At 42.3% G+C, this 22,299-nt stretch overlaps 1 protein-coding gene across 1 annotated transcript in view; it reads right to left on the minus strand.

The window, feature by feature from the left end:
* Positions 1 to 500: 500 nt before the first annotated feature.
* The window catches only part of IFNAR2 (interferon alpha and beta receptor subunit 2), a 38,386-nt gene continuing 16,587 nt past the window's right edge, over positions 501 to 22,299 (minus strand). The window contains exons 4-8 of the mRNA XM_060235269.1: positions 15,802 to 15,962; positions 14,123 to 14,265; positions 11,883 to 12,051; positions 11,565 to 11,680; positions 501 to 1,497 (exon numbers count right to left, since the gene is read on the minus strand). Coding sequence (XP_060091252.1) covers positions 865 to 1,497; positions 11,565 to 11,680; positions 11,883 to 12,051; positions 14,123 to 14,265; positions 15,802 to 15,962 — 1,222 coding nt within the window. The 3' untranslated portion in view covers positions 501 to 864. The remainder of the gene's footprint in view (positions 1,498 to 11,564; positions 11,681 to 11,882; positions 12,052 to 14,122; positions 14,266 to 15,801; positions 15,963 to 22,299) is intronic.

Consider the following 22,299-nt stretch of genomic DNA (forward strand, 5'->3'; position numbering starts at 1 on the left):
ATTGGTCTGGAGACCAAGTCCTATGAAAAAAGGTTGAAGGAGCTGGGTATGTTTAGCCTGGAGAGGAGGTGGCTGAGAGGTGATAAGATAGTCGTCTTCAAGTACTTGAAGGGCTGTTATATAGAGGACAGTGCGGAATTGTTTTCTGTTGCCCCAGAAGGTAGGACTAGAACTAATGGGTTGAAATTGTCAGAAGAGTTTCCAGCTCAAAATTAGGAAGAACTTCCTGACTTAGAGTGGTTCTTCAGCAGAACAGGCTTCCTCAGGAGGTGGTGAGCTCTCCTTCCTTGGAGGCTTTTAAACGGAGGCTAAATGGCCATCTGGCAGCAATGCTGATCCTGTGAACTTAGAGGGAGGTATTTGTGAATTTCCTGCATTGTGCAGGGGGTTAGACTAGATGGCCCTGGGGCTCCCTTTCAATCTATGATTCTAATCTCAAGACTGGTTGTAAAATCAGATCTGAAGATACCATGGCCTGTGTACTTTTGCTATTTATTCTATTCTATTCAATAAAGAAAGGAAATGTCCCCTGTGCGAGCACCAATCATTTCTGACTCTGGGGTAACGTTGCTTTCACAACGTTTTCATGGCAGACTTTTTACGGGGGACTCTTCTTACGGGGAGCCATGGGGCTCTTCTATTCTATTCAAAGTCATACATGAAACTGGATTTTTTTTTGCATCTTTCACAAAGGGGTCTAGCTTGTCAAGACTTGACAACTAGGGATATTTTTATACTATAGATGGTTACCACGCTGTTACACTTTCATGCAACTAAGAGCAATGAGAACATGCACTAACCAATCTTTAACACTGGAGTAAGCTGTCAGGTAGTTAGCAAACAGTAAGCTTTCTCTCCATTAATTCATCTTCTCATGTATTCACCAACTATTTCTGAATCTGATGACTCACCTTCTTCAGAACCACTACAATTTTGCCATGTAGGTGATACATCATGAATACTATACCTCTGCATATCCACTATGCTAGGAAAGTGATTTGGTTCTGAGTTATCAGGATCACATGGTTCCTGGAAGTCTGATGTGTCTTCTTGAAAGGACATTAGTGTTGCCAAAGCATTGCAATTTGTATTGGATATTTCTAGCTTCACAGTATCTAAGTTGATATTCAGACAGCCACCACCCTCTGGCTCAGGTATGGAGGAGTTCATGTCAGAAGAAGGATAAAACATCTGGTCTGTTGCACTGTCTTCTTTCTTAACAACATACTGAGAGTTTTCTGCCTCAGCTGTTTGACAGTCACTTGCAGTTGATGAACAGCCTATAGATACTGTATCTTCTATGTCGTCCTTGGAATGGGATTTCGAAATTGTGCCCAAGGCCCTACGATTAATATATTTGGCATCTTTTTCATCACCACTTTCATCATCATAACTGTTTTTCCCAAATGTTTTTTCCATCTCCTGGATCATCTGAATAGTGTACACTTCTTCAGGATGAGATTCAAAGAGTGAATAGTTTAATTTATGTGTGGCTTCCTGAAAAGAAAAGATTGGAATTTATGAACAGATGCATGGGGTAGTTTCAAAACCATGCTAGAGTGTAATAAAAACACCTTCGGAATATATTCAGACATCACAAACAAACATGCTTATAATGAGCTAACTGAGGCTTGTTGCAATCCTTGTGTGCTCACCTTCTTTGTAAGCATCCCCCTCTTGCATGTGGAGGCCAATTACACACTCTCAGCCCAACTTGCCTCACAAGGTTGTTTTGAGGATAAAATGATGATGAGAATAATGTAAGTTACTTTGGGTCCCCATTGTGGAGAAAGGTAGGGTACAAATAAAGTAAAAAATATAGCTGAAGATGGGAGGCACATAAAAGGTAGGTTGTTTGGTGAGTGGGAAGGAAAGAAGGAAGCCAGGGAAGGTTAGGATATGGGGGCTGCCAGGAGAAGTAAAAGATGAAATAATGGTAGAGGGGTTACAGGGAAAGTTCAGGTGTCCCCTACAATTCCTTGTAGGTTCCCTATTGTGCAACCAGGCCTGGCTCAGCAGTCAGCACCACACAGAGTTTTACTAAGGCGAGGATGGCAAAAGGAGGTAAAGGTGAAGAACAGGTAGGTTGGCTAAGGAATAGGAAGGAGCAAAAGAAGCAAAAAGAAAGGGGGAGAAGTGAAAAACAAAATAGTGGGTTCTTGCAGGTCCCCTGCTTGTCAATATAGCTAATACTCAACTTTGCCAGATCTGTTTATACTTAAATCCAAAGACTGCACCCATGGACATTGTTACCACAAATGGTTGTGAGGATCTCCTGAGTTTATTGGGGGAGTTAGCTGGGAGACCCAGACGTGAGAGGGGGTAACAAGCAGATCTTTCTACAAATCTGAAATGTGCTCCAGGTTTGCAGGAAAAATTGAAATCTAGTATTAATACAGAGAGAGATAGTATTAATACAGAAATCTAGTATTAATACAGAGAGATACACACACATATTAAGTGATTAAACCTACTCCTAAAACGAATGTCTTCCCAATGGCCACTGTGGGGGGGGGGGCTGCTAGGCAGCCACAAAAGTATTGTTAGCTTTCAAGCCTTCCTTTCTGTCAGTAAAAGGCAGGAACACCGGGGCCCTTTCCAGAGTCCTTCTGGCCTTAGAGGGAGGACTCATCATGGTTAAGCCCAACAGCAACCACCAGTTGAACTAATACCACACGCCTTGCATGACTCAACCAGGACTGGCTGCTTGATGCTGTTAAACAGCAGTCACTCTGTGAAAGCCAATGTAGTGTAGTAGTTAGAATTTCAGACCAGGATATGGGAGAACCAGATTTAAATCCCCGCTCTGCCATGGAAGCTTACTTCAGCGGTCACACAGCCTCGGTTAACCTACCTCACTGGGTTGTTTTGAGGATAAAATGGAGAGGAGAATTTTATCAGCTGATTTTGGTCCCCATTGCGGAGAAAGTTGGGATACAAAGGAAGTAAATAATAAATATAGACTAATATGGGGGCAGATAAATGGTAGGCTTGTTGGTGGGTGGGACAGCAGGAAGCAGAGAAAGGTGAGGATATGAAGGTTGCCAGGAAGAAAGATGAAATAGCAAGGGGAGGGGGGAATAAAAGGAAATGTAAATTTCCCTTTGAAAGTCCTTATGAGTTTCCCACTAGCCAGCACTGGGCAAGTGCGTCCAGCTTGGTGGCCAGCACCACACAGTTCAGCCACAGATTTTCTGAGCAGAGGCTGTCAGGGGGAGGGAAGGAGGGAGAGGGGCAGATTTGGCTGGTTGGTGGAAAGGAGAGGAGAAAGCAGGGAAAGGGGAGATACTATGGGGGCTTTCAGGGAAGGTAGAGATAATAGTGGAGGGGAGGACAATAAGATGTCCCCCCTGCAAGTTCTTCTGGCCAAATATATATTTAAAAATGTGCATAGACCTATCTGCAAGATGCTTAGATCTGTAGATCAGGGCCATGTAGAAACAAAGGGAGATTTTCCAGAAAACTTGAGGCCCTCCCCCCTGCCTTGCCGAAAAATATGAAAAGTTAAAAAGGAGGGGGTTAAAATCCCCCCAAATGGACAAGTGTTGTTTGTGCAAGCACAAATAATGCACCTCCACTGGTTTGTCAAGAGAACCAAAGGAGGCAGGGCTGTATGTGAACAGGAAAAGGAGAGTGGGAGCTGCCACTTCTACTGCTCCCCATGGCTGGGTAGGCAGAAGAATGGTGGGGCAGTGGAATAGGACAACAGAGCAGCAGGGGAGTAAGTGGAGGGCAGGCAGAGTGTCAGGGAGGGAGATGGCTAGAAGGTCAGAGTGCTGGGGAGGATGGTGGATGGTAGGGTTGCCAACTCTGGTTTGGGAAGTTCCTTGACATTTGCAGAGGTACCAGGGAAGTAATGTTTGGGGAAAGGAGGAAGCTATGTGGGGACATTATGCCATAGAGTTTACCCTCCAGAGTTTTCATTTTCTCCAGGGGAACCGATATCTGTTGTTAGAAAATCAACTGTAATTCTAGGAGATCTTCAGGCCCATATGGAAGCTGGCAATCCTAGTAGGTGGGCAGAGCAGCATGGGAGCAGAAAGGAGGTTTCTCAAACCCTCATCTTCCCTTCAAAGGAGGCAGAATGATGGGGAAAAGGACAGGCAGGAGGCCAGAGAAGGAGGGGACAAGGAAGGAAAGCCATGTGTGTGTGAACATATGAAACTGCCTTATACTGAATCAGACCCTTGGTCCATCAGTCAGTACTGTCTACGCAGACTGGCAGAGGCTCTCCAGGGTCTCAAGCTAAGGTTTTTCACACCTATTTGCCTGGACCCTTTTAGTTGGAGATGCTGGGGATTGAACCTGGGACCTTCTGCTTGCAAAGCAGATACTCTACCACTGAGCCACTGTCCCTTCCCTTATGCGTGCGTGTGCAGGTTCCTCAACCCCCATGGGTTTCTCTGAAGTCCCTGTGCATGTGGGAGAGAGGAGTGAGAGACCAGGTGAAAGACAGGGGGCAAGTATGGGATCCCCCACAAGTTTCATGGGTCTCCTCTGGGCAATATGTTTTCCAGCTGCCATTACATGGCAACTCTGGTAGGGATGCCAGTCCCAAGTGGTGGCAGAGAATCCCGATTTCATGGCCTCCTGTCCACCATTGGCCAGCTGGCCATTGGGGAAAGCCTCACCCCCAACAGTGGCCACCAGCAGTTACCCCTCTCCCTCCCCTCTTGCAAGATTTAAAGGGCCTTCCAGCTGATCTGCAGGAGCATGTGGCCTGCCAATCAGTTGGAAGGTCCTTTAAATCTTGCAGGAGAGGAAGGAGGAGGGCAGCTGCTGGCCACACACCTGAACTCCAAGGGACAAATTTGCTGCTTGGAGTTCAGGTGTGCAGGGCACCGGTCACCGCTCCTTCCAGAAACACCCCCCAGAATCCACTGCTGGTGACGAAGAAGGACCTGGCAACCCTAAACCCTAGTAAGAAAAGCCACAGCACAGTGGCAGCAGCCTGAGGGGATGGGGAGAAACCAGTAAAGAGAAGGGGGTGGGAGAGGGAGAAAAAGAGACCGTGCTGATGAGAGAGAAGGTGGTTGAGGTGAAGGGGGAAGAACACACACACACAGATTGCTACTCCAAGAGGCAGGCAAGCAGTTGAGAGTTGGGAAAGCAAAAGGCTCTCTAACCCCTGCCCTTTCCCTTCTTTCCTTCTCCCTCTCCCCATCATCTTCTCTCCAAACCTCTTCACTGATGGGATGTCTAGGGCTATGGTTCTTTTCCCTCCAACCCAACACCATTAGATGACCCACAGCACCAGCTACAGCAGCTTACAGCAGAGTGTGGCAGGACACATTTTTCATTCTGCATCCTGCACACTTTCTCACCCGATCCTTTGGAAGCTACGAAAGTCCAAATGAAGAATGGCAGGCAGGGGGAGAAAGAGCAGAAATGGGTGTGGGGAACAGCAAGACAGGAGGAAGTGAAGATGTGGAGGTGATGTCTTCTTCCTCTCTTGTTTTTATCTATTGCCCTTAACTCTCAAAAAACCCAGGTATCATGTAGGCAGGGCTAACCTTGCACAGGACAATGATGGATGGGGCTGAATGACTAGGGCTGCAATCCTACATCCCTTTACTTGGAAATAAATACCATTAAATTTACTGTGATTTATTTATAAATAAGCATGCATATAATTGCCCTATATAAATCTCTTAGTTTCACTACAATAGGCATATGCCTTCTTTCAGAATCATAACAGCCATGTTTACTTATTTTCTGTAACAAAATGTGACTTAAAAGTATGCACACAATACTAACATTAGAATGTAATCCTACACAAAGTTAATGGAGAGACCATTAATTTCAACAGGATTAGACAAAAGTAACTGCATAGACTGTTACATACTTATCTATGGAGAAACTGTTGAAAATAAGTATTTTACATACAATAATAAATTTTTCTTGCTTCAAATGTACTCTGTATTCTGCTGCACTACTTAATCCATTCCTTACTTTCAGTATTGCCTTAAATAATATTTTTATCATTTTGTAATCCAGTTGTATGCATTGCTCATATGTACCATACTGTTTTTATTGCATTGTTTTAAACTGTGTAATCTGCCTTGAGTCTTAGAGGGGCAGATGGACTATAAATGAAATAAACAGTTATGTTAATAAATAAAATGCATTCAACAATTTTACTTTCAGTAATTCAAATCAAATTAGCAGGATGGGTTATTCTGGCTTCAGCTCTAAATGGCTTTAATTAGTAATTAATTTATGTATATTATTTTTTTGGGAGTCAGAAATGCAAAGCAAATGGAAAGACTCTTTACAGTTTTGTTCTTTCAGCTCTAATGAAGAAGTTACGTGCTTAGCAGTTCACACATGTAGCAGATGAGGTGGCAATGAGTGCCTGGAGAGTGGCACTTTTGACTGCAGATGTGGAGGGCCAAAACCTGTGAGCTTTTCTATACCACCTTGAATGCAGAAAATGGGATAGTGGAAGGAGAGCTTTAGCCTGACCTTCTCAAGTTCAGTATATGCAGGAGACTTCCCCCCCCCCAAAGGGAATCCATTAGATAGTCCAGCTTGCAATTCGAAGTGGCAGAAAGTCCAGGATCAGTTTTATACCCTCATCTGTTGTTGGTGTAGTAAACTAGACCTTGTTTAAAGTTTAAACTGTTCTCCAGAGCACAAATTCTACCGCAGGGAATGACTCAATGCATAAAATATACGTTAATACAAAATAAATTGCATGAATTAAAAATGGTTCTTGGAGTAACCATTTACCCCAAGAGGACAACCTCTTCTAGTGAGCCCTTTCTAATGTCTATCACTGCTGGAATATCTGGGTTGATCACTACCTATACAATGGCCTTTCACTAGATATTTGAGAGTTAATGCTGACACTTCTGGAACCCTGATAATTTTCCCAAGTGGGTGGTTTTTAAAAATTTCATGGTTCTTAAGACAGTTTTCTGGTTGATTATCCAGTTTTGTAAAAATATTTCTTGCGAAGCCTTCGGGTCCATTTTGTAAGAATGAGTCTCTTGCCTATGATGATACCTTCCAACTCAGTTGGAACTGCTGATAAGTGACAGTGCTTGCTTTACTACCACTTTCTTTCTACTACTTACTTTCTATTGCTTTGATCTTTGCCTTGGTTCAACAGTTACTTCTTCCACTGGGGGAAAACATAATTTTCTACTGTGAGAACATATATTTCATTTCAGTTTTGTAAATTCAAATATTGGTACCCAGTTAAATAAACATCTGGCAGCATATAATTCTATCTTTTTTCTATGCTAAACTATGTCTTTTAAAATATTTCTTTAAATCTAAATCTGCTTTGCCTTGGGATGCAATAAACTTCCTCCACTCTCTTCAGTACATCACCATTCTTGCTTCAAGGGAACTTCTGGCACATCAATGCAGTGAGTGTATGGAGTTTTTTTTAAAAAGAGCTACGGAAATGACACTGAGGAAGCAATCCTGAGAATGTGTACTCAAAAGTAAGCTCCATATTATTCAGAGTGCTTAAGGCCAAAGAAAGTGCACACGAAGAGCCACCCTAAGCGGTTCTATTCAGAAGTGTCCCATTTTATTCCATGGGATCTACTCCCAAGAAAATGTCATTATGTTTGCAGCCTGAGGTTGCTTCCGCACAGAGTTCCTACTCTGAGCTTCTGCCCTCTGCTACAGCAGCAGTGGGTTTTGTTTGGATTTCTGCATGACATTGGCAATTTGGCCACCTTCTGGGATCTCACTGACTCTGCTGTGGGTTGACCCAAACCTGCTTTTGTATGATCTTTGTGGGAAGACAGTACTGAAGTCAAGTTTTAGGACCAAAGAGTCGGACTCGACTGTGCTACTGAACAAAACAAAAAGATTTCCCACCCATCTTCAGAGCCATTTTAAAACCATCAAGTCACATCTGATTTATGGCAACCTCATTGAGTTTTCAAGGTAAGCCTTCATATCATAACCCTGGTAGTCTCTCAGCTAAATACTAGCCAGGGCCAACCCTGCATAGCTTCTGATATCTGATCTCATTAGTCTGGGCTATCCAGGGTCAGGGCATTCAGAGCTAAATCTGATGTTATTTCCCTTTGCATTTGCCACCCCTTTCCCCCATCATATGAACCCCAGAGAGCACTGAGGTCAGCCGGGAAAAACCTGCTGACTATCCCCGGACCGAGAGAGGTGAAGCTGCAAAGCACCCGTAACCGGGCCTTCTCCTCTGTAGCCCCGAGCCTATGGAACCAACTCCCAGAGGAAATGCGGGCCCTGCGGGACCTAGAACAGTTCCACAGGGCCTGCAAGACCTTCCTCTTCAGACTGGCTTTCCCTGATGAAAATGGAAATTGCGAAGGAAACCGCCATCAGAAAAAGTAAACATAGCACTAGCACTTTTAAAAAATTAACTTAATTTTAAAGCTTAACCAGATTTTAATTAAATGCTGATAATGTTTAATGTAGTTTTTATTTACTTGTATAATTTAATTCTGAACCATGATGTTAGCCGCCCTGAGCCTGCTCCGGCGGGGAGGGCGGGATACAAATAAAATTTGTTGTTGTTGTTGTTATTGCTACAGAAAGATTTCTATTAGCTATGTTTTTTAAAAGCAAAAAAGCTTACTGGAGGGAAGGTGGAGAAATGGGTGTGTGTGGGGGAAAACACTTGGAAAACCCCAAATAAAACCAGCCTCTGTTGCACATAGCAGACTCTGCCTATTACATTTTCTCAGGAAACAGGTATAAAGAAAAGCTCTGAAAAGCCTTTAGCCTGATGAACAGCTGTGGTGTGGGTAGCAGTTCCTACCTTTCCCTGTGCCATTTTCCTAACCAGAAATGGCTTTTGAGGGGCCCCTGCACTATGATTCCAATCCAAATTCAGCCCCTGTGGCACTTCCAAATTGAGCTTCCATGGAGAATTCATAGCTAGCTAATATGTGGTTTTGCTTTGCCCTGTGAGTTCAAATGCCATGGACATAAATCTGTCACATCTATGCAGCTGCTGAGTAAAACTGTCTAGCTCTGCAATAGGCACAATCACATTGCCAGGCGAGGATGGTAGGCTAACAGCGACAGCTTTTCAATGTGCTTCTGACACACTCAAATTTTCCTACAGAGGATGTTAAGTTTTTTTGTTTCTTTCTCTTTGAACTAGCATTTAACAGAGGTTTCTGGGACTTTTAATAGTGCAGTTTGAGACCGAAAGCCAGTGATGAAGTGGTCAGAATACTGAGCTACGATAAGAGAGCTTACCCTCAGGACTGCTGTAAAGATAAAATGGAAAAAGTACATTGGCCCAACCTCCTTGAAGGAAGCATGGGATAAACATCTTCAGTTGCTACTCTTAAAATGAAAACTTCATCTTTATGGTTTTACTGTATGCTTTAATGCATTTGTTCCAAGATGGCACTGTGGCGAGAGTTCTGAGCAGAAGCTCCTGTTTACAAGAATTTTATCAGTAGTTTTTTAGCATTTTAATCTTAACAGCATCCCATTTCAATCCTATTTGTAACCCCTGGAGGGTCTGCTACTGCTTTGACTACCATCTAGCTATCCAACCTGGTGGAACCCTCTGCCAATCATATGGCATAACACATTTAAAATATATTTATTAAAATTAAAAATAGAGGACATTTATCCATAGTGATACAATGGGGAAAAAAACCTGAACATCCTCCTAAGGCTAGATTGCATTACACTTTCTTTTTCCTCTGAAATGGTGGTCTTATCAGTTTATGTGTGAATCATAGAATCATAGAGTTGGAATGGACCTCTAGGGTCATCTAGTCCCAAAGTGACTGACCCCAAAATGGCAATTAGCATTTCCCTGGATGTGTAAGAAAGGGTAATGAGAATTAAGCACTGATGCAACCCTTCCTGCCCTCCTTCTCATGATCTGCCTAATTCACAGAATCAGCATTGTTGTCAGATGACCATCTAGCCTCTGCTTAAAAACCTCCAAGGAAGGAGAGCCCACCACCTCCTGAGGAAGCCTGTTCCACTAAGGAACCACTCTAACTGTCAAGAAGTTTTTCCTAATGTTCTTCCCTGGCCCCTACCTGATGGAACTCTCTTCCTCAATATCTGCGCCCTGAAGGATTTATTATCCTTTTGCAGACCCTGAAAAGCAGTGATGTTTCACCAGGCATTTGCTTGAGTACAGTGACAGTATGGCACTCTCTTACCCCCCCCCCCACTCCATCTTGGGGGCCTGTGGAAGCTGGAACTGGAAATTTTACCCACTATGTTGGATACAGCATAGATTTATAGTTGTTGTTTTTAAGGATTTTAATGTTGCCTTGATTTCTACTATTTATTGTATTCTGTTCTTGTTGTTTGCTGCCTGGAGCCCTATATTATATAACAACAACAACAACATGCTCTGTGGGAAAATGCAGTTCCACAGGGCCTGTAAAGTAAATGAGTTCCACCAGGCATTTGGCTGAGGATAGCAACGATTTTCCATCTGCCTGCCACTCCTGTCTATTGCCTCTCTCCCCTACCCACCCCCCAACCTCCTGTGAGGCAGTGGCACACTTGGAATCTTTAGTACAACCCACTTAGATTAATTTATTATATCTTTACTATTTTTAATTATGAATTAATATATGAATGTTCTTTAGTTGTAGTGTGCTGCTCTGGGTCTTGTTTGCAGGAAAGGGCGGTCTAGAATCCTAAATAACTAAATGGCACTGGCTGCAGGATGAAGTGGCATCACATATTTAAAATGCATTTAATAAAATAAAAAATAGAGAGAAGTTTATTCATAGTGGTACAATGAAAAAATAAAACAAACCCTGAACATCCTCTTAAGGCTAGATTGCATTACACTTTCTTTTCTCTTTGAAATGGTGGTTCCCTGGTCTTATGTGGAGAGCAGCTTCATGCATGTGTGTGGGGTACTAAGGCAGCTTTCAGAATCCAACAGTGCAGGAAGCCAAACATGAACTTGAGGAAATGCCTGTTGATGTGCAGGGGCAGCTTGACAGGCACCAATTAGAAGTCTCAATCAGTGGATGAGATGATGGTGTAAGAAGGAAGAGGTTTAAGTTTATTAGACACTGGGATGCTTTTTGGAACAAGCAGGTCCTGTGTAAAAGAGACAGCCTTCACTTGTCCCAAGAACGAACTAGGCTGTTGGTGCTTAAAATCAAAAAAGGTGACATCCTGGGGGAAAGGTGACAGGAGATGAAATATCTCTGGATCAGGATGACACTGGTTCAGGATGACTAGGAGAGGAAGGGTTCTAGCTGTTACTGTTCTAGAGGGAAATTAGGACTGGCCACTTCTTATACTTCAGTGAAGCTATTTTATAGTATGATCCTGTACACAGTTGCATTTTGTTAGGCTCACTAACTTCAATGGTTTTAAAAGGGTGGAATGGATTAGGATTGCCCTGGTTCAATGACAGTGCGAAATGCATACCAATGTAAATCAATAAGGGTTAAGGGAATGAAATGGTTTGACACTTCAGTGCGTTTCACAGTCACAAGACCATGTTTCCTTGATTCTGCCTTACCACTGCAGAGCTGAACTCCGTCCTTTTTCATCAACTGAACAATGTCCATTTGATGAACAGTAAACTGAAGTTTTCAAAGTGTACATACCAAAAGTGCGGGTCTTTCTTTTAAATCACCATAGCCTCCCATGTAGTATCGTAACCACACAATCATTCCAACTGCTAGTGAGACAAATATGCCACATACGACCGGGATAATATAATCTGTAGGTTTAAAAGATACTTGGTTAGAAACATTGTATTTGAGGGTTCTTACAAGGTATCATATTTTTGGTTTAGACCAATTAATTCAAAAGAAAGTGTTTATGTTACTTAAAACCCTTTTAAAAAGCCATTTTCAGGATATCCCTCTCCACAGTAAATAGATCACCAACAAATACTGCCATCCCACCATAACTCAAGGTACCTGATTTATCCTTGGAGATGGTCATAATGCATTTCCAGGGAGATGGAACGCACATTTGATTTACAGAAGAGCGCATATCAACGGAAACACAATAATTTTTGTTTTGATGCAAACCTTCAAAAACATTGTAAAAACTCTCTATTTCTGTTGTACTAGAGTTTTCAATATCCTGTAAAGAAAGATAATTTAATTTAAACATTGCATCAAGTGTGCTGTTAAAGGCAGATATTAATGTGTGAAATGCACTGCTACTAAGTATGAGCAGGAAAGTCCCCAATTGTGTTTACATCTCAGCCATAAACTCAGTACAGGGGCTTATCAAACTACCTTCCCTAATCAGGGCTCAGTTACACATCCATGCCTCCTGCCCTGTGTATTTTAAATCACAGTTTTTTCTTTTGGAAAACAGGCTTTGGGGGAGTTTGATCATGGAAAACTGTATGGCCAGAGAGGGGAATCTGAACTCTTTCAACTCCTATCTTTGTCTCACTTGGGAGAAGGGAGACCCAAAACAGCATCAACACTGGGGGAAAATGATTCTACTTGTAAGTTTTCACTCACAAGAGTAAAAAGTAGTTTGGGGTGGTTTTGGCTAGTGAGGCAAAGAAGGAAGAAAAAGACGACATTGGATTGATATTCCACCCTCCACTCAAGAGTCTCAGAGTGGCTCACAATCTCCTTTATCTTCCTCCCCTACAACAGACACCCTGTGAGGTGGGTGGGGCTGATAGAGCTCTCCCAGAAGCTGCCGTTTCAGGACAAGCACTGTGATAACTATGGCTGATCCAAGGCCATTCCAGCAGGCGCAAGTGGAGGAGTGCGGAATCAAACCTGGTTCTCCCAGATAAGAGTCCGCACACTTAACCACTACACCAAAAAGGTTTTAGTTTCCATCCTTCCCCCACATCATTCTTGTCTTTGATAAGACCCCAGGCTCTGCCTTTGCAAAAATCACTGAAAAAAAAATGTAGGACCAGAGACACAATGCCCTAAGTTTAGCACTGAGACTGAGCATTCATAACAAATGATCATAAGAGGACCAAAATGGATCAGACCAATGGCCCATCAAGTCCTGTATTCTATTTCAAACAATTATATATTTTTTATATGCTGGTCTTATGACTGTAATAAACATTATGATTACCCTTATGATCAGGACTTAGTGGTACAACACCTGTTTTGCATGCAGAAGTACCCAGTCTCAGTGCCTTGCATCTCCAGTTCAATGACCTCAGGTAGCAGATATTAACAGTCTATGATCATGGAGTGCTACTGTTAGGCACAGTAGATTAGCTAGATGAAGCAGTGCTTTGATTCAGTATAGGGCAGTTTAACAAGTTTATTACATTATACAAGTTTATCCTTTGCATGTGCTGCAACAGTGGTATGATGGCAATATAGAATCACTTTCTGTCAGTTTAAGATAAATCTCAGAACATGCACTTGAGCGCTGGCATAGGAATTGTGCTGTTAAATTATTAAGCATATACTTCTTGCTCCAGCAGGAGCTCTGAAGGAAATGGGATCTTCCTTGTCAATCTAGATTTCACCTTTCACTTTAGTACTAAAGGCTGCACATACTGAGCTGCCCCAACCATTGCAAAGAATAGGGAGACCCATCCATGTAGGGGCTCCATATGTATACTGGAGCAAACAGGTCCATGGATCAAAGGGTGGTACCATAAATTATAAAACATGCTATAGTTGAAAAGACAATAGAGTTCAGTCATGATTTTTAAATTAAAATTCTACAGCCCATTTGTTATGTGGGGCTAACTGGTGGGACTACATCACTGCTATTCAGAGGTCCCTTTACTGGTGGCTGATTAGTTTTTGGATTCAATTGAAGGTGTTGGTGAACATATTTAAAGCTCTTAATGAGCTGGGGCCTCTTCCTCTATGCTTCTGTGTGGTAGTCCAGGCCCAAGCATTTTCAGTGGATACCCCATTTGCCTCTTGAAGAGCCTCCCAGAAGAGGTTAGTGGGCTTCTGATCTCCTGCCTTTTCAGAAAGGTTGAGCAAAGGAGCTGTTCCAGAGAACTTTTGGAGTAGTTCAAGCATGGGAAGAAGGAGAATAACACTGTGGAGAGCATCTGGTGTTTTTAGACTTCTTTAAATGTTTGTATATCTTTGTTTTTAATATTTGTATTATAAACATATTTTACATTGTTATTGCTAACCTTGGGTCCTAAGATGCTCAGGTGAAAGATGATATATAAATATTTTTAAAAACCACTTACCTGTTCTTCAATATCCACAGTTTTCAGTTTTATCGTATAATCAATTTTTTTATATATATTAAGTAATGAAGATAGAATTTTCACTGTCACATTAACACAGTTTGAGCAAGCAGAAATCTTAAACTCAGGTGGTCCTAAGCACGCTGTTTGAGAAATAAAATAAAGAGGTAATAGATTCCATTTGCAACAAGTCACATTTCTGGCTTTTGTATATGTTGAAGGAGGTTAAAATAGACCAAACCATTGTTGGCTCTAATCCTGAATTCTGATCCTGAAAGTCAGCCCTGAATCTATCAGCTAGCCCTGCATGCTGATGTTAACTTCTATTTTGGGGCTGAAGTATGCATTAGGTGATAGATCTGTGATCAGTTCTTTCACTGTTTTCTTTAGTACAAAGGCAATTTAGTTTGGGACTACAGCAAGAGAATGTGTTTAATCCTTACTCCTCACACCATTCCCCAGCAAAAATTGTACCTAGAAGTTGCAGCTGCAGTAGGTGCTCTATGGGAGGGGGAACAATTGGTACCAAATGGTACTTAAGGTGATTAGTCAATCTTGGCAATGCAGTCTTGAACTAAATTCCACCCCTCCCCCACCTTTTAAAGAAGACACAGGGAGATCCAGTCATGCATCATCCATGTCACACATAGCTGGGCACTAAGATTTGGTCTTGGCAGCTATTACCATAGCCTGTGGACCAAATCCTGGAGATCTGTGAATGGATCTTAATACAGCCTTTTAATTGTAATGGCAGATGTGACAATCAGGGCTATGGCATTTAACTCTTCCTCCTCATGTAGTTTCATTGACTGAAATAATTCACTCCCAATAAGGCTGTTGGTAACCATGAAGGCAAAAGGCAGAATCCTCTCTTTGTGTCATCTCTCCCTACTCCCAGGCTGGTAACAATGTAGGATGTGTTTTTGTGTATGTATGTGAGGTGCTGGTTTACTCCCTGATTCCTAGTCAGCATTCCTGCTGTATATGATGTTCATTCAGAGATCTCTTGAGCACCCTGGTTGGCTTGCCCTCAGTTCTCTAAGGAGGAATGCCATGAAAGAGTAGACACAAAGGTCATGAACAGAGGCATCTGTGAGCGCATATCCAAAATGTGCCAGTACAATAAAAATGCAATTAAAATAATTGACAATTTGCTGTTCTGCAGGACTGGCCCAACGCCCTGGGGCGCCCTAGGCAGACTTGCTGCCTGGCGCCCCCCCAAAGCAACCCCCACGGCTTCACCCCTGTAGCACCACAGCGTCCCTCTCTGGCGCTCCGTGGTGTCCGGTCCCCCCGCCCAGCGCTCCGCTTGTCTGCCTGCCTGCCCGCCGCAGTTAAAAGCAGCGGCGCTCCACTTGCTCCCTTCCCCCTGCTCACCAGCTAAAAGTAAGCGCCTGCGTGTTTTGTTAAGGGCTTGCCTGGGGCACCGGAGGGGGGGGGGAGACAAGGGCCCAATTTGCCGCCCCTCCGCACCCTAGGCAACTGCCTAGTTTGCCTAGTGGGAGGGCCAGCCCTGCTATTCTGTAATGATACCCAAATTTAATTTGGTCTAATCAAGGACATCCCTGAAGCTCACAGAGAAAGCTTACGTGCATTCTTCCAAGAAGCAAGGATATTTGCAGTGATGTACATAACAGCAAGACTGAAAAATGCTTATGAATATAGAATAATGTACTTACTATTTAGGTATGGACTGAATATGAATGCTGAATAATTTGCTGCATGTTCTGGGAATGTCTTCACTGCTATTACATACATCTTGCACGGATTTGTAAACTCCTTTGTCAGATTACAGAATAAATGTGTGATATTGGAGCACTCCTTGATGTGTTGATAATTACTTTAAATAGAAGCAAGACAGTATAATTTTTTTTAGTTAGATCTAGACCAGCAAATAAAAGAACAGCATGCATACTGGCAATAATGCTGGGTACCAGTCAAGCTGGTATATACTTTATCTTGCCATCCAAATCTTAATTGACTATTTGCTTCCCAGGCCACTGTTCCTATTGCTTGCTAGAGCTGTGCCCTTGCTGCCTCCTCTGTTGCTAGGTCCTTTAACCACCAGAAGGCCTGCCAATCCTACTGCCAGGGTCTGGAATTTCAATGTGCCCACATATTTTTAGACTTGTATCTTCAGTCTTAAGGTCTAGAAACATGCTTGAAAACAGAACCAAAAGTTTAAGCAGTCAGGACCATATATTTGACTTTATACTTGCACAGTAAACCTATGAATGCATACATATGTAATATATAGAGGCTGGATCCTGATGCTTAAACCTCTGTCAATTGGAATCTGAGGAGGGAAGACATAATGTTCATTGTTTAAAGTTATGTCACTTTAAATACTTTGGCATGTACAGTGATTTCAACAATCAGCCTCTTTCCTAATGACTGACTCCGATGAAACATTAGCATCTTAGATTCAAGAATGATGGAAATCTCTGCTTTCCTGTTACTAATGTAATATAAAATCTGTATATTAATAGCAAAGTTGGCCAAATGTTTGGATAATTAAATCCAATGGCTGGAGCTGTGAACAGGCAAGATAGATCTTTCCACAAACCTGAAAAATACCACTGGTTTGCAGAAAAAAATCTGAAATCTAAATAAAATAAAAATACATTGGAGGGGGCTTAAAAAAACCTGAAAATGATAAAAGGAGCACCTATAGCTGTAAGCAACAGATACCTGCAGTGGCTGTTGCTAGGCAACCACAGTGCTCTAAGTTTGGTTCTTACTAGGAGTAACTAGTATAATTAATCAAGTATCACATCTCAATTTAGGCTACACGCAACAGAAGCTCTTTGTTTTCAGTGTGTTGGCAGAGTTACAAAGTTACACAGAGCCACTTGTCAATTTCAAGACTAATTTCAAGACCCTTTTATTTAGGGACTACATTCTAGACAGTAAAGCTTAGAGCTAGAGACAGAGTCTAAGCTAACTCTTGGATGAGTCTGGATGCTGGGAGGCATCCAGCCGCCATTGTGCCAAAGAAGTTAGCAGCGTGCTCCTTCTTTGTGTGTGTGTGTGACGGGGGGGGAGGGGGGAGGGAGGAAGGAAGGAAGGAAGCAAGCAAGGAAGGTCATTTCTGTGTTATCAGCCTACACATCAATGTGACAGAGGCAGGGAGAGTAAAAGGAAGGAAACCCACAGTCTGCCTGTCTAATTCTCTTGTAAAACTCTCCCCTCTGCAGTCTGAGGCTAAGAGACAACATCAGGTCTTCCTCTTCCAACAGTTCTGTCAGTAAAAGGCAGGAGGAGGGAACATGGCCCTTTCCAGGCCTATGCTGGTCTTTGAGGGAGGACTCCTTAGGGCTAGGTCTGACTAGGGGTTCCAGCTCCAGGTTAGGAAATTCCTGGAGATTTTGTGGCAGATTCTGAGGAAGGAAGGGTTTGGGGAGGGGAGAGGCTTCAGCTAGATATAATGCCATCAAGTCCATGCTTCAAGTAGGGTTGCCAAGTCCCCCGCGGCCTCTGACGGGTGATTTTTTCCTATGGTACTATAGAGTTTCCCTCCAAAATTACAAGAGTGTCTAGGAAAACCACAGAGTTTTCCTGGAAGCTCCTAGAGCGGCTGGCATGCGATGTCACTGGTGTGATGGCATCACTTGTGAGTGATGTCATTGTGCTGGCAACATCAGAAACGGATCCCCCTGCCGGCCCAATGCAGGCCGATGGGTTGGGGACCTCAGGAGCAGGAGAACCGCTGCCCTACCCAGGAGCTTGGCAGCCCTAGCTTCAAGGCAGGCATTTTCTCCAGGGGGGACAGAACTCTGGTTTTAGTTGTAATTCTGAGATATTTCTAGGTCCCACTTGGAGGTTGGGCCTGGTAGCACCCTCTGGGTGACTTGATACCACCCACCCTGCATGACTCAACTAGGCTTGACTGCTTCCTACTGTTCGACAGCAGCCCCCCTATGAAGCTAGTGTGGTGCAGCAGCTAGAGCTTCAGAGGAGGTCTGGGAGACCCAGGTTCAAATCCCCATCTTTCTGAGAAACTCAGTGGGTGATTTTGGACCAGTCACATACTTTCAGCCTAATGTACCTCACAGGGCTGTTGTGTGGATAAAAAAGCAGAAGGGGAGAATAAGATAAGCTGCTTTGATCTCCGCTGGGGAAAAAGGTGGGGTATAAAGGAAGTAAATAAATAATAAATATAGCTGAAGATGGGAGGCAGATAAAACGTAGCTTTGCAAACGACTGAGAAGAAGAGAATGAGGCAGGGAAAGGGGAAAGGATATGCAGGTTGGCAGGAAGAGAGAAAAAGGAAATAATGTGGAAATAGAGGCAAGTGAGGCACCCCCACAAGTCCTGAAGGTTCCCTATGCAAGTGGGTGTGGCCAGTGGCTGGCACCAAGACCAGGCTCTATGATAAATGCTTAAGTAGCTGGGATCCCTTCACTGATCCTCCAGAAAGGCTATGCATCTCTTTTAATTTTATTTTGTTCACTATGTTTTCCCCTGGAATTCAAGCTAAACAAATGGTAACCATATAACCTAGCTTGTCATTCTATCTGGACCATTTCCCCTTCCTTGAAAGATATCTTTCCAATGCACTGATTAGCATACTGATCTACCAAAGAGATTCTGGCTCCAATCCAACACACTCTGGGAATAATCTTATTTCTATCTTCACATTTTGGGGGTATAAAGTTAGAATCCCAGCTTTTTGGTTCCAGCCACTCGTATCTATTTCAGTACTGGCCTCCAGCAACTGGCTCCACAATGTAAATGTGGGGATGCATAATGAGGAATGTGTACAGGATTCTACATTGACCCTGCTATTCCAGTACAGGTGTCTCGACTAAGCAATTCTGCACTAAAATTGAATTCAACCTTTTTATTCTGTCCCCCCCCCCCCCATTCTACATTACATTACCTCACTTCAGCAGTTGGCTTGGTTTTAGCCTGCTGTTAGCCCTAGGTTTTTTGGATGCTGTTTTACCATGGGGTTAATCACCTCAAATCTAATGCTGAAAAAAACTGGAGTGGATGTACGTGCAAAAAGGGCCTTTGAAAAGACTGCATGCTCAGCTCATCTACTTCACCGTCTCCCACACTGCTTTCTCTGTACTCTGACAAACTCTACAGGATTTTACATACCAGAACAGGCTCTCCCTTCTTCTCCTCTCATCATTTGCTTAGGTTAGGATTTGCTTAGGTACTATTTGCTTAGGTTAGGATTTAGTAGACAGTTGAATCTTAATGGATTAGTTTCTGGTTGATATGACTGTGTTTCTGTACATGACACAGTTAATGGAAGAGGGAAATTATGAGAGTGGTTGACATGATTGCTTCCAAGTGTCCTCTGCCTTCCCGTTTAGCCTGTGCTTACAGAGAAATGTAAGAAAACAAAACAGGCTGATGGATACCTAGAACTCAAATGGAGGAAATGTGCAGTGAAAATGACCAAACACAGGCTAAAGCACAGAATCATGATGATGAAGCATTCTTACTTCCAGTATTGTTTTTGTTTAAAGCTGCTCAGTGGAATTCTTCTAGGTGGTGGACTTTTGCTAATTTTTGGACTTTTGAAATTGACCCCTGGTGAATTCCACTTTGAATTCCATGGAAGGAGTTTCCGGTTCCAGCAACTTGAAGTTGAAAACGGCTCGGACTGTCACATCTCAAACTGCTTTTAAATTGGTTTGTTGAGGGGTCCCCCCCAGAAGGTCGACCTGATTCCGAGACCCAGAAGGGTCTCGGAAAGCAAAGGCTGCAGAGCGGTAGATCGGGAATGCCAGTGGAGACGGCTGCTTCCCGATCCCGCTTCGCCTGAGCATCAGCATCCTGATCGCCATTTTTAAATGACAAAAAAGTCAGCCACCGGTTTCTTTTTTTCTGTTTTCTTTTCCACTCTTAACATTCTCGATCTTCAAGTTCCAGATCTTTAAGAATAAGGACTTTTCTACTGTAAGTGTTCTTCTCTTTAATTCTATCTGTATTGTTAGCTTGCAGTAGGGTAAAGGAGAGTCAGGAGCAAACTGCGTCCAAGGCAAGAGACTGGGAGGTGGGGGGGAACGCTCCCTCTTTCTCTTTTCAAGGTTTGGAAAAGTTTGCCCAACCTGATATATTGAAAATACCTGTGGCAAAAGACTTCATCAATTTGTGATGGACAGCTGGTTTAAACTGATTCGTTTTAAAATCCCTTTGAGGGGGATGAAAATGTTTTGCTTCTTGGGAAAGTTGTTTGCGGACAAGAGCATTGGGATCTGAGAGATGGCTGACTTTAAAAATATCTTGAAGTGCCTTCAAGTGCCTGGACTGAATATATAAATAAATTCACAATTTATTAAATGTTGCTGACTGTCTGAGATTGACTACAAGATCTAGTAGGACTTTTGATTGTAAGAAGAATATTTTATAGCTTTATAGCTTTTTAGAATTGGATTTTTAACTTTGTGTGGATTTTTACCTATTTTTGTGGATATAATTATTTTATCTGGTATTTTATTTTTATTTTGTGCATATCTGTGGTTGGATTATTTTTTGGATTTAGTTTTAAAGACTGTTGGCTTGGGATTTTGCTCTTTGTGCATCTATATGTTTTTATTTTTGGATTTCCTGTTTTTTTCCCTTTTCTCTCTGGATTATTGATTTTCTGTTTGTTTTTTTGGTGGCTCATGCTTACATTACATTACAAATAGGGTGATCAGCCCTGGATTACAGATTTATACTTGATGGCTGCTCCATTTGGATTATTGATTTTTTTTGCTTTATGTATAGCTTTTGCTTTTGTTTTTTTCCCTGTGGCTTTTTTCCTCCTGCTCTCTGTTAGCTCTCCTTCTTGGATTATAAATAGGATAATCATTACAAAATTTCAAAATAAAGATCTGGATTACAGATCTTTATTTTGAAATTTTGAGACCTGGGATTTAACAGAAAGACTTGGTGGTGAGGTGGATTGCATTTGAACTAACTTTGCTTTACATAGCAGGCAAGGACTGCAGTTTTGGGAAATGAATTGAGCTGTTTTTCCTTATTGGCTATCTACGGTGGTGAACTGAAAGGGCGTGTTGACCATTATTCTCAGCTTTGTTTTGTCTGCTATAAATTGTTGAAAGAAGTCAGAAGGTTGTTTTCATTTTTGCACTGCAGTTTAGTCTATCTGACATAAATAAGAACAAAGCGTTTCAACACAAATGTGGAAGAAGTGCTATTGGATTTTTGCCAAGGAGTGTTTTCATTTTCAGCAAGAATGAGTGGACCTAAGGACTCTGTAAAAAAAAAAAGACAACAAAGAAGGAAAACAAATATTTCCTTCACCTAATCCTCCTTCTGGACCAGCTAAATTTATGCCCATGCAAGGAGACATGAAAGAGATGCAAGCTGCCTTAATGACTGCTATAGTGCAATTAACTAGCAAAGTTGATAACATGGGTGAGCAGATGGCAGGGATTAAAAAAGACCTAGCAGAAATTACTATACAGACAACTGAAACCAACAAGACCTTAAAAATACTGGAAGGCCAAGTGACAGAATACTCAAAAGATGGAACGTATGGAAAAACAACAGAGCATACAAGACTCTAGACTCCTGCAGTTGGAAGTAGACAGAGCAGCTTATATGTTGAGGTTCCAAAACATACCAGAAGAAAAAAACGAAGATTTACAAAAAATCTTAAGTGAAGCCTTGGCTGAAATTTTACAGGTGACTCCTGAAAGGATGGAAGAAGAATTTGATCAAGTTAGACGGGTACCCTCGAAGTATACAAGAAGAAACAAGCTGCCTAGTGAAGCACATTTGAAATTCACAAGAAAGAGGATCAAAGATGATGTTTTAAAACAAGTAAGAGATAGACCAATGATGATAGCTGGAAATGCTGTGAAAATCCTGAGGGAGGTTCCTTGGCCCGTACGACAGAAGAGGAGAGAATACCAAGAGCTAACAGACTTTCTGAGAAGAAGAGAAATACCTTATATGTGGTTAATGCCAGAGGGTCTTTTGTTTACATTACCAGGAGAACAGATACAGGATAAATTCCATCTTCAAAGCACAACATTTTTTTGAGAGAATGAAGGAAAAAGAAAGCAAAGAGAAGAAGGATGAAGAGGAGTTGGTAGGAGAAGTTTCTGGGGAAGAAAATCCAAATGAACCACGGAGATATCATACAAGGCAACACTCCAAAAAAGATAAAAAAGATAATAACTCAAATCCATAATGGCTCCAATAGT

This window comes from Heteronotia binoei, chromosome 3, assembly GCF_032191835.1.
Source record: "Heteronotia binoei isolate CCM8104 ecotype False Entrance Well chromosome 3, APGP_CSIRO_Hbin_v1, whole genome shotgun sequence".
Classification (NCBI taxonomy): domain Eukaryota; kingdom Metazoa; phylum Chordata; class Lepidosauria; order Squamata; family Gekkonidae; genus Heteronotia; species Heteronotia binoei.